At 33.1% G+C, this 13,634-nt stretch overlaps 1 protein-coding gene across 21 annotated transcripts in view; it reads right to left on the bottom strand.

Annotated features, from left to right (window-relative positions):
- The window catches only part of PARD3 (par-3 family cell polarity regulator), a 670,322-nt gene that overhangs the window by 233,165 nt on the left and 423,523 nt on the right, over positions 1 to 13,634 (bottom strand). For 9 of the 21 annotated variants that reach the window (XM_031939686.1, XM_031939702.1, XM_031939696.1 and 6 more), the window contains 3 exons: positions 9,535 to 9,686; positions 8,449 to 8,493; positions 2,675 to 2,902 (listed from right to left, as the gene is read on the bottom strand). In XM_031939686.1, the coding sequence (XP_031795546.1) occupies positions 2,675 to 2,902; positions 8,449 to 8,493; positions 9,535 to 9,686 (425 nt within the window). The remainder of the gene's footprint in view (positions 1 to 2,674; positions 2,903 to 8,448; positions 8,494 to 9,534; positions 9,687 to 13,634) is intronic. The other 12 variants (XM_031939693.1, XM_031939703.1, XM_031939704.1 and 9 more) reach the window with 3 other exon arrangements.

Below are 13,634 nucleotides of genomic sequence, written 5' to 3'. Positions count from 1 at the left end.
AGTATACTTGAAACTCAGTGGAATTGATGATTCTGTAGTTCATATATATATTTAGTACTTAGTATGGTAATGTAATGGTTCTCTAAGTTCACACATAATCAGTACGTTGTAGTGATGTAATTATAATAAGTACATAAGGGCTAAGAAGGACTGGAAGATAGACATTCTATCTTTGACCATCCTCCTTGGCTCTCCTCCCTCCTGCACTAAAATGGAGAATGGTTGAGACAGGCAGACTGGGAGACTGGCAGATTGCTGGATGAGACTGGGTCAGACTGAGACTAGGTTAGACTATGAGACACAGAGTGTGTGAGAGACAATAAAGACTTTAGACTCTATTCTTGTCCATTCTCATGGTGTCTATCCTGCTGAGACAAAGGCCCTTATAGAGGACCTCCAGAAAGCTAGCCTGGACATTACAATTTTCCTTAAAAACTCATAAGATTTTATGAGGGAAATACCATTTGTGTGATAAAAACAAGATAGGGTAAAATCAGGACACTAGAATAAGGAGAGGGATCTACAACCTTGGGTGGCATATATTAGAAAAATCATTGAAGGGCAAAATAGCAAACTGCTAACTAGCATGCAATTATAGATTGATGAAAGTTTCTTTGAGGAAGAGTATACCCGTCTTCAAACAGGGTTCAATAATTCAGATTCATGGCAAAACCTGGCACTATTCTATCAATAAAATGAAAGACAACTGAATTATACAGAAAATTTTCATGGTTGAAGATCTTGGGGACTCTGACAACCAGAGATTTTTTAAGTATTTCTGGGTTGGCAATATACATTGGTAAAAGGAGATTGCAATTTATACTAAGAACATGTCATGTAAGATAGGGAAAATGGAGATTAACTACAAAGAAGGAAGAAAATAACAGAACTGGATAGAAGAAAGTGACATTACAAGATCAAAAGGATAACATGTGGAAGAAATTAATCATTTCCTCTATCTCGAAACATTGCATATCAAATATTTTCAAAAAGTCATTTAAGTACAAGTTCATGCATGTCCTCTTCAAAACCTTTATACTAGCTAACTATATAATCAAGGTTTTTCGAAAGAATTTTTTTCATTAATAATATGTCCCATCAAAGAAAGGAAAATTGAGGGGATGCTCATCAATTGGGGAAGGGATGAAGAAACTGTGGTATGGAATTAAGAAAGAACACTATTGTAGAAATGATGAGTAGGATACTATTAGAAAAATTTGATAAAGGCTCCATGAACTCAAGCAAAGTAAAATGTATTATGTACATAGGAAGAGAAAAATTGTGAGATGATTAGCTGTGAATGATTTTGCTATTCTCAGCAATACAATAATTCAAGACTACTCCTAAGAACTTAATGTTATCCATACCCAGAGGGAAAAAGTGATTGTATCTAAATACAAACTGAAGCCATACTTTTCCCCTCTCATTTCTTTTTTTTTTTTTTTTTTTTTGAGGATTTTTCTCTTTTTTAAGACTGGGATCCATGTTTTCTTTTGCAATATGACTTTTATGGAAATGTGTCACACAACTTCACATGGGCTTCTCAAAGGGAAGGTATAAAGAGGAAGGAGGGGGGGGAGTCTGGAACTCAGTATTTTAAAGACAAATGTAAAAAAAAGGGTTTTACATGTGACTGGAGAAAATAAAATATTTGAAAATCATAGAAATAAACTGTCCTAATCCTCATCCCATCTACATGTTTATGTAGTCATATATGGCTCTAAATTTCTAATCAAACAAAAAAGTAATGGCAAAATTAAGATTAATGACAATCCAGATAAATTATCTCTAGCTGCTTTTTTTTTTTTTTTTTTTTTACACAAGGCTGTCACTTCAACAAAATGATAACATTATCTTTCAAATGCTGCTCTCATGTTAATGACATTCTTGCACATTAGACTATATCTGAAGTTAAAGAACTCAAAGGGCAAATTAATGGCTATTAACACAGATATAAAGTAAGCCCTAATTTTATTGTTTATTATGTCTCTGAAAACACCTCCTGCTCTACAATATGTCATGAATATTGTGGTTTAAAAAAAGCCATGGCTTTCTGCTGTACTGTAAGTATTTTATACTAAATTTAACTATACACAATCAACCATAGTTGAAGATTTTCAAATTATTGCAGTTACATTATAAAAATTAACAAAATCTCTTTCAGCTAAAGTAACAATAATTCTTTAGGTCCTTTGCCACAGAGGAACTGGTGATTCTAGTTTAATTAAATTCAACATGTATTAAACTTTTAAGGATTTTTTGGAGGGGAGTGGGGGGGGGGGGATATGTGTGTTTTCATTAGTATAAAGTTGAAACTTCTCTATCAACACAAATTGGCAACATATCCATAAACTATAACCTTATACAGTTACCTCTGCACTGAGATGTCAAGAAGCCTTAATTAATCTGAATTCTTCCCAATTGTAAGCCTGACTATCTACTATGCTATATTGCCTCACAGAGGAGGTTGAGAATTTTAAAAAGAAATGACTGGACAATGTTGATATTCCTGAAGATGAGTAGAATGGAGCTTCCTAAGATATGTTTAACACATTTGAGGAAAATAGGAGTCAATATCAAAAACAGAAACAAAAGGCTTAGACTAGTATTAAATCCTGTTCCAAAAGGGTACCAAAGAACCATATGTATTCTTTTTATGCTGTTATCAACTTACAAGTCTCCATGCCTTCATCATCTTCATCTGCAGCAGGTTTATCATAGGATTTGTCAATTGCTGCTCTGAAGCTCTCATTGCAGCCACGTCCTCGGATTATCCGCGGGCGAGGACGATGGAAAGGAATGTCACCATTCAAAGTCACCTCAGCAACAGCTGTCTGAAGACTCTCTAATGAGCTGGATTTTTTCAAGCCTAACGAAGGTCCTACATCTCTGCTGGGGGAACCTTGGTGGTTAAAAAAAAGTTAATTAGAATTAGTGCCAAGAATTGCATGCTTGATTATTCCTCTGAATTCTATAGGGATATACTTAACAGGATTTCTTTGTTCTTTGTTGGCTAAGGCAATGAAAGAGTTTTTCCATTTATGATAGATTTTTACTACAATACTGCTTATCTAACTAGTTTTGCAGCCAAAGGTTTTATTTGCAGTTTTTTTTCCATTTGTAAAAAGATCTTTTGAAAGATTGTTTAAAAATTCATTGGCATGTATTTAATTCCCTTTAAGACTGACAACAAAATGGAGAAACACAGAAATGAAAACAAGACAACCTTGTGTAACTTTTAAAACAAATATTTGCCATATTCATATAGTAATATTTACTTGTCTTAAAAAACATAAAATGAAGGAAAAGAAAAGTAGACAGAAGACATCTTTATTGATAGTTTTTATTTTAACATCACCGACATTGTTTCAAGGAAGACAGATGTGATGTAATGTCTTCAAAGAAATTTTATATATCTGTTCTTGGTAATCTCAATGAACTATAATAACCAAGAAATGCAACTGAGATAATTAGAGAAAGCAAAAGAACTAGACTAATTCGTAACTTTTACACTTCAGTCTTTAGGTCAGCTTCAAATGATTTGCAAGACAAGTTAAAGATTCCGATTAATATGTTTTACTAAGTGGTCTTCTCATTATACAAAAAATATACAATTCTATATAAGCAAATGGTTCACAAGGGATTCCTTTCCCTTTTGAAAGGAGAGCATAGTTAACCAGGGAATCTATTTTGTAATAATGCTTTTACCAAGAATTACACTGGAAAAAAAGAATCTCTCAAAGAATTGGTATGTGTTATAAAGAGGAAAGTCTTTGTAAGGCATCACTATTTCAGAGGTGTCAAGAATGAGACAAATCTATATGCATATTTGAAATTCAACAAGCCCAGAATTATAGTTTCTTGAAAGAAGGAAAAGGGGGGCATTTAGGTGGCACAGTGTGGAGAGATCACCAGCCCTGGAGTCAGGAGGACCTGAGTTAAAACCTAGTCTTAGACACTTAACACTTCCTAGCTGTGTGACCCTAGGCAAGTCACTTAACCCCACTTGCCGGAGGGAGGGAAGGAAGGAAGGAAGGAAGGAAGGAAGGAAGGAAGGAAGGAAGGAAGGAAGGAAGGAAGGAAGGGAAAGAAAGAAAGAAAGAAAGAAAGAAAGAAAGAAAGAAAGAAAGAAAGAAAGAAAGAAAGAAAGAAAGAAAGAAAGAAAGAAAGAAAGAAAGAAAGAAAGAAAGAAAAGAAAAGAAAAGAGAAAAAAAAGAAGGAAAAAGAGAAGATAGGGATGAATAGCAGTAATTACAAGGAAAGATGCAATGAAATATGAGGTGAAATATTTAGTAATTAAAATTCTAGTTCTCTTTCTTGAGGCTGTGGGAAAAGTACAACATAAAATGTCTTTAGAAGGACATTAAAACTCATCTGAACTAAATGAGAGTGGTTCATCCATCCATGTTTGAGCTCTTAGGATAATTTGCACTGTGAGTCACAGTAATATATGCTCTGTACTGTCCCATGGCTAAACAACTTTAAGGAAGTATTCCAACCCTGCATGGGTTCAGCAGCCCATATGCTGATCAATGATAAAGGAATAACTTTGTCATATCATTATTAAGAAGCTAGATATCTATGACATGGGGCTTGAAAGTCTGAGAGTAAAATATCAAAGAAATATAGAAATCACATTGGACAGCAAATGTTAAATTTTGAAACTATGCTTGACACAATGTTGAATCATTTATTTCATTTGCTTTGCACTATCAACAAGAGGGAAGTATAGTTCAAGTCAGGATAAGAAAGATACAGGTCATACCAATCAAAAATATGAACACATAATAAAAAAAAAATTGATATGGGGAGAAAAACTGATTCATCAATCACATTTTATAGGAGTATATTATGTGTACATATATATATTCAAGCACATATGTGTATATTTATTATGTGTACATGTAATCATTTTAAGGCCAAGTTTCATATACATGATATATCAAAACTCTAAGGGCAATTTCAACCTTTAATACCTTCAATATTCAATACCTTCAATTTAATACCACACTAAGAATTTTGATGCATTCCATATATTATTTTTAATGAATGTTCAAGGCTATAATTTTCCTCCATATCTATTAATAAGAGAGAATTCAATAAATATTCATGTCATAAGGAAGGAGGGAAAATCAACTTTCGTGCCAAAACATTACCAAAAACAAAGCCAAATATTTATGAAAAGAAATGGTTAGCACTGTTGGATATGGATATTTTATTTCTAAATCTCTAAATAAAATGTGCCTATTTTATCACTATTAAATGATAAAACTGAAAGTTTGCAAAAAATAATCATAAAGGAGACATATTATGCCTATTTAAGATGTTTTAAAAAGAAGTATTACAAATGTCAATAAGAATTACTGGGAGAAAAATATTCCTGTCTACTTTCCCCAAGGAAAACCTGGCTTAGGAGTGACAATATTTTCAGAATAGTATAAAACAAATAATGAGTTTCAGAAATGATAGGAATGTTTTTATTTATTTTATTGATCCATCTACTTATCTAACTAGCTATGAAGCTTGAGTGGCCATCAACATGAAAGTGAAGGAGATAGTAGGCAAGAAAGTATCACTATCAAACAGTATACACTTCATTAATACCTGGCCTAGAGAGCAGACATAAGAACTGCTGTTTGCCTATCTTAGCTGGAAAGATGCAAAATCACTTTATTACAGCTATCCAGAAGTACTGGATGTTCAAGCAGGTGGCAAAGGTTCTCTTTCCCTAGAGGTGAAAAGACAAACATCTTGAGCAAAAAAGAGGAGTTCTATTAGATGGTCTCTGAAATTCCTTTCCTGGGATTTCTACTCTAATGACATATCTTTTTTGGATTTGTTTCCAGTGACCATATCATAATTAACATTGTTTTCAAATGAAGGTTACTCCTCATTTAAAACAAGATGCAAATGTCTTCTAAAATAAGAGTATGAATAAAACAGCTCCATTTGTCACGAGAAAAAAAAATTGTGACTAGCTATAATAAGCAATGTATATTCCCAACTTAGAAGCACACTAAATTCTAAATTCAACTGAAAATGTTCTTTAAATATAAAATTCTGGCTAAATTAATTTAATAGTATAAATGTAAAATTGAAATCCATTAATTTTAAAGCACCTCATTGTTTCCCTTTTCAAGACACGTTAATTAAAAAAAATACTATATAATTTATTTTTAAGAATGAAATTGTCAGAATATAAATACATCTCCTATATCACTTCCCTTTCGAGGATTAAATTAAACCAAATTTTCCATCAAGAAAAGAAGGTATAACACACTAAATCCCAATATAGATGCAGAAAATTTACCCCCAGGGCTTTCCTTAATTCTGATGCTTTGTTTCCTCCAACAAACAAACAAACAAAAACTTGTATGAAAGGAGGACTGAATGTATCTTAGCCTTAATGAAGGGCACAGAAAAACATGGCATCCAACTATGATTATCAGTTGTCACTAAGACAAACGAACCACACTAAATTGTCACAGAATATACCACTAACCTTTGAACTGAACTGTAAAATCATGACACTCTGACAGCTCAAGTGAAGTAAAAGAGAAAAAATAATTGAACATCTATTCATGATCTTCAAAGAGGAAAAGGCCTATTTTAAATAGTTGCTTATGCACACAGACTAAATGACACCAAAAGATTGCACAAATTAATTTGTTTAAATCAAATAAAATTTCCTATTTTTTTCATAATTCTTCATAATTGAATTCAGTAGGTCATCATGTACAACATGTAAGAACTGTCATTTTTTAAATCTAGAATTAAGAACATTACCAAAACAAGTGTTTAATTAAATTATAAATCTGTCCTCACCTGGAAAGCAACCAATTGCTTATATTTTGAAATCTGGTCATCATTATGCAAAAATTATCAAGATAAATTGTCCCTTTCTTTTTCTCAGTTGCTATATAATTAAATATTTACTTTATTTTAATCAGGTTTTTGAGATCATGCCCTTTACCCTATGTGACTGAATGTGGTTGTCATAGACATTAGCATGGGCAGAAAATATATCTTGAAAATAAAAACTTGGATCAGTAAACACCACTGATTTTAAATATGGATGTCTACTGTATAGACATGAATCATCAAATTATATTTTCTAATGTACTGCTTCAGAAATAAGTTAATAGGTCACTTGAAATTTATGTGTAACCAGCTCTGAAGTCAAGAAGATCTGTGTTCAAATCTAATCTCAGATACTTAACACTTCTTAGCTATGTGACCCTAGGCAAGTCACTTAACCCTACTGTCTAGAGGGAGGGAGAGAGAGAGAGAGAGAGAGAGAGAGAGAGAGAGATTGAGGCTTAATAAGATGGTAACTTAACTCATGGTAACTCATTAGCCAGGGCTGAGAATAGAAGAAAATTGACTTAAACAAAAGTTAATCTTATGCTTCATTGGAAATAATTTTTATGTAAATCTGTCATTTTATAAAAGATTATAACCGAGAGACACTTCTATAATATTTTTTACATGTGTATATGAGAAATCAAATTTGGAAACATGCTAAAAACTAGTTGCCTCATGTTTAAGGGGTGAATCACACTTAATTGGTGCTAAGGAATATAACCTTATTTTATATATTAGATCTATATATTAAAATGGCAGTCCAGAGGGCCAAACCAAACTTGCATAAATACATCTTAAAGGTTAAATACATTACTATAACTACTTATGAAAGAAAATGCTAGATACTCATTTCTATAAGAATATGTTAAATCAGCCATTTTGTACACTGTACCAAATAAACCGTTTGAATAAATCCATTGTTTCAGTTGATAGTTTTATATAGCACATGAAAGAAAAATCCAGTATAGTGATATTTTTACTACAGGTACAAAATGTTATACATGTATGTCAGTTATGCCCTAACTCATTTGAAGTAAGCCTGGAGCTGATACTTGTGTTGCCCGAGTTACTTCATTTTTTGGTAGTGAAAAGATACTTGACAAATCTGTTTGTTGGGGATTTTCAAACAAGAAAAGATTACTTAAAAAAAAAAACATTAATGCCAAATTTCACTTAGATCCTATTCAATGAAATGGAAATCATTAAAAAAAAAAAAAAAAGTATCCTTATCCAGAACTAGCTGAAGAATATAGGAGTCTGATATTACAACTTACTCCTAAGTAGAGATCTCTTACGCATGTATATTACATAATCCTCATATCTTTTGGGGCATATTATGTTCTTATTATTTTTTAATTTTTATTATTCTATTATCATTTTAGGGATGCTGCCTATAATCATCTTTCCTAAGAGTGATTTTTTCTTTTCTTCCATATAATTTCATTACTTAAAATAAAACAAAAACAAAAACATGCAAGTATTGGAATAGGCATGTTTTCATGCAATTTGATTGGCAGTTCTATAATTGTGGTAAGTGTCTTGGACCAATGTTTCTATGGCAACAGCCTTACTGTCCATTCTTACCTGTTTTCTGGTCATCCACAGTACTGAGTTTAGTCTCGTCAGCTACTGTTAAAAGGTAAATGTATATTGGTTAGCCCAGTTAGTGCCTATGTCCACATGCTTTAACCATTCCAATGATCTCAGTTAGGTGGCTTGTCTTAGGTCATATTTCATGCAATTACATAACATCAAGCAAATAACCTCAAATCCAAAAAGCAGCTCACCGAACAACTTGTTAGTCATTTCATATCACAGGCACATGTGTTATTTACATGTTAGCATATCATAATTAGCCAAGGCAAGTCATCGCCAGATTTTACTTTTGGTACGCATATGATGAATTAATGCTTTTAGTTTTGAAGTATATGCAGCCACCAAGGAACAGCATCCACAAGATACAGCTGATTAACAAAAGGTTTTTTAAATCACCCAATGAGTATATAGATAATTACTAAGATTATTCCACTCTATTTTAGAGGGTTCAGATTTTGAAGATATGCTACCTGATTGATATATGATTGAACAATTATGGGTTTCTTTCCTCTTCTCAGTTGCTTTAAAAGAATTTCTTCAGTTATACTCCCTCAAACCATTATTTTAGATTGAATTAAATTTCTTGATTATCAGCACATGAATTTCTATAAAATTAAGCTTAAAGAATAGCAATGAGAAGAAGATATCATAAAGTAACCAATTTCTAGACATGGATTGAGATAATGGTTTCTCTCCAAACCTTTTTCCCCCTAAACTTTTAAGCTTCACTTCCCCTGCCTCCAACCATATCATCCATCAACAAACAGTTGAATCACTGTTGAGTTCATTCTAAATTCATTCCCCCCCAGAAATACATGAATGTAGCATGAATGCACATGTGTTTGTTTCTTTTCCCATAAGCAAACACATATACATTAGCATATTGCCTGTTATGTAAATATGCCACTTGTGAGTAATATGGTTACCATAAACTCACAGAAATACAAATTTGTGCCAAATCATTCACTCTCCCTCTCCCGAAGTAAATAGACACATACATGTGCTTGGCACAAGACTTTATCTTGAGAGCATCTAAACCACATTCAGATAGAGATTCATGGAGATTGTACTCACTACCTAAATCCATGCTTTTTGATTTTCGTGTTTTAACGAAATCCAATTGACTGGCATCTGAAAATTGTTTTGTGCGTTTTTCTGACATACTCTGGCGTCCAAATCCTTCTCGTTGAAAAGCAAGAACTGGATCAACATCTGGACTCAATGAACTGGAGGAGCAAACAAATATAAAAAAAAAAAATGGTTCTTAAGAATATATCCCATAGTAGTAAAATTCATGTTTATTAATTGAAACAAGCTTAGTCCAAATTAAATACTTTAATCTTTAAAAATGCTGGACATAAATAGGAAAACTGGGGGAATGATATGTGATTACATTGGCCAAAGGAAAAGGAAATTCCCTTTCCCAAACTGTCTGCCCTGCAATTTTTTTCATTCTAGAGACTTAATTGACAGCATTGAGAATTTCACTCTCTTCCCCAGTCACATAAAATCCCAGACTTTCTTAACTCTAAAGGTGGCATTCCATCTACTATACCAAATTGTCTCTCCTACAGAAAATCTAAAATAAAATGACACTCAGAGAAGCTCTTTTCTAGCTATTCTTTTTCTTTTTCCTCTTGCTACGATTATGCACCATTTCTTGGTAACTGAAGCTGCTAGTGCCTTCCATCTCTATTATATGCTTCCCATACAGACCTAGTTATTTACATTTCATCCCCACCATTACAAAATGAGATCCCTGAGGGGGATAAAATGGCCAGTATCTAGTAAGAACTTACTATAGCTTACAGTCATTGACTCAGTGATTAATGACTGACTACCCTATCATAACAAGATTTAAAGTATAAAGTAAGCTGGACTATACAAGCATAGAGAAGGGGATTACCAAAATGTGGAATCAAAAAATATATCAAATAATAATGCCTACCTAAAGTAGAGAGTTTTTTTTGATCCTGTATCTTTTATACAGGGAATTTTTTTTTCTCTTAAAGATGTAGTTTTTATTAATTAGTGAAAGGTTTTTGATGAGGGTATAAATAATATTCCAAAACCAAAACTCTCCATAAGATATTCATCTTAGACATGATTCTTGAAGTAGAAAGTCCTATCACTGTGCTGGTCACTTTTCCCTCCTCTTCTCAATTCTAGAAACTAAGGAATATTTGCAGGACAAACCAGAATTATAATACAGTATATAACTATGAAACAATATGTGACTCTATGTCTGGCTTTTACAATGATTGCTCTCTCATGTCTGGAGTGGCCTCTCCTCAACAGTTTCTCCTAAAGCTCTTACTCCCAGGTTTCATTTGATACATTCAGTGATGTCTTCAAGAAATCTTACCTGACTGCCCTGCTATTGTACCACCCCTCAGAGTTTGAAAAAAATCTAAATAATATGTCTCTGTATATGTGTATTCATGTGTGCATGTATATACATGTATAATTTATGTTTACTCATTGCAAACATGGGAGTAGGCACTTAAGATTCTCCTAGATCTAGGCTTGGAAAGAACCCTAGCAGATCATCCAGTCCAAGCTTTTCATTGTACAGATGAGAAAACTGAGGGCCAAGGAAGTTAAGTGATTTGCTCACCCTTCCATATGTAGTATGAGACATTTAAATTGAAACTGGACTTTCTGACTACATAACCAGGGCTATCGCCACAGTATGATAGTAATTAATTGAATTTGCCAACAGAACTTCATCATTATCAGGCTTTGACTATCTTACTTCAGTGCCTGGAAATGATCCTTTAATTTTTATTGAACAATTGAAATTTGAAGCCAAATTCAGAAATATCTATTAAATGTTTACTGTGTGTAGGGGACTCCTGCTAGGTATTAAGAATCAAATTGATGAAACAAATCCTAAACAAAACATGATCCTTCATAGAGTTCAAGGCACAGACACACAGTGATATACTTCAGGTATATGACAAAGTGCCATGTGAGGACTAGAGGAAGACTATTTCTAATGAAGAGGAAAATGCATAAAGGAAGAAAAGTAGATAGGGATGCAACCAAGGAAATGGAGAGAGAAGAGGTTCTAGGAATAATGAAAAAAATGAGTAAAGGTCAGTAGTTAGGAAAGTATGCAGCATGTTTTTTTTAAGGGACAGAATAGTCCAGTTTGACCCAAGCACAGAATAAGGGTAATGTGAGATAAGGTTGGAAAGTGAGGATAGTGTCACATTTAATGCCAGACAATGGCATTTCCACATGACTCCATAGGGAATAAGTAGCTTCTTAAGATTTTTGAGCAAAGGAATACTATGGACAGATTCACTAGCCTTTCTTAGGAATTCCATTTTTTAGAACACCTTTTTAAAATTAAATTAAATTCTAATTTTTCAGGATTTTTGGAGAAATAAAATATGTACAATGTAAAGGTCTCAGTCTAACCTGGTTTTATCAAAATTTTGGCACTGTTTTATTGTACTCAAAAGTAAATCAAATATTTGACTGAAAGGATATAAATCAGTGGCTGCCTTCAAGCATCAAGCCTCAAAATGTACTTAGATCATGAGTTCTTTTTGTTATTAGGTGCTCCACATATCCACGGAGTACTGAGTTGAACCAGATTGTCATCCAGGAGTATGTATGTATATATATATGTATGTATGTATGTATCTATCTATCCATCTATCCATGTTCAAGAGAAAATCCTGAAGGAGATATTGCTGATGATGATAACTAGTACAAATATAGAACTTTTTTGTTCAGTGTGTTGAACTAATCTACCTTTTGGCAGGTGCTTCTTATCCCCAGTCTTTTTTTTGAACTGCATAGAACTTGACAATTAAAAAGGAGTAAAAGATAACTGTTCATGTGAGAGTTGACTCTAAAAATTAGTGACTTGCTTGTGTAATTTTACATTATTTTATTTCCTTGGAAATTATGTTGTCACTAAGATAAGAGGCACATGTTATGCCATCATTTTTATCAGCAACATTATCGTTAATGTGCTATAAATTAATTAATGGATTGCAAAAAGCATACTTTGCTCATCAGTAAAGTAAAACTTTTAATTGGACACATCCATTTGACACAGCCAGCCTTCTACAATTTGCAAATGAATTGCAGAAATACTCAGTTTAAAAAAAAAATCAAATGAGCTTAGATGTGTTACTAAAAATAACTTGAAAGTGAAGGTCTTTAAGCTGCATCATTATTACTGAGCTCCTATCAATATAACCCATTAAATTAATGTATGCAGTGGGCAATACATCAACATGCTTAACAAGTAAGACTGTAAGAACAACAATGGACTCTTTAAAGAATGTAACCGGATTTTGACCCTTGATGTTATTAAAATTCCAGTTATTAATCCTGTCTTATTGCCCTTTTGTTTTCATAACATTTTCATCAAGGATTAGAGAGATATTGTCAGGCTGGAAAGCTTACATTTTCTGCTGTGATTCAGAACAGCTGCCATCATTGTTTGGATAACCCTTCGTCCATATTCTTAACATTACCCTATGCTCCTTCTAGCAAAAATCACACAAGGCGCCTCCATTTTCCAAGACTCTCTCCTTCCATTAGCAACAGGAAATGAATGCAACAATCTATTTCTGAGATTTATTTATTTATTTTCCCAAACAGTGAATCAGAAGCAATATGGTAAGCAGCTCCTATGGCTAACACTTTACCAAAAGACCTCAATAATTCCATGTAAAGGTGGAGATCGCAATACTCTCCCTCCCCCCTCCCCAGATGAATATGGGGATTGCTTAAGCCCTATAATCATTGCTGTTACTTTTGTTTTCTGAAAGACACATGAACTACACAAGTAAATGTAACAGCATTTGCAGATTTCAAATATGTTTTATTTTGTACAATGTTTTTTTTTCCCCCCGACTATGGACAAGTGAAAATTCACTCAGAGATAAGCTATTATCATCCAGTGTTCCAGGTGGTTTGATTTGAAAATTCTTATATTTTCTACAGGAGAACTTCACTTATGTTCTTCTCCCACTCCTCATTTCTTAAAGCTACACATGGAGTTCTTGAAGACCCCCAAAACAGGGAAAATTATTCCAATAACAGCTGCAGTATTAACAGAGAAACAAGTAGAAGGAGATAAATATGCTTTTTAAGCTCATGAAAATAATATACAGAACTGATAACATCAATTCCTTAGATATCAAGTT

Source organism: Sarcophilus harrisii, chromosome 5, assembly GCF_902635505.1.
Source record: "Sarcophilus harrisii chromosome 5, mSarHar1.11, whole genome shotgun sequence".
Classification (NCBI taxonomy): domain Eukaryota; kingdom Metazoa; phylum Chordata; class Mammalia; order Dasyuromorphia; family Dasyuridae; genus Sarcophilus; species Sarcophilus harrisii.
Note: the sequence above shows the minus strand (reverse complement) of the source record. Positions and strands in the feature narration are given on the sequence as shown.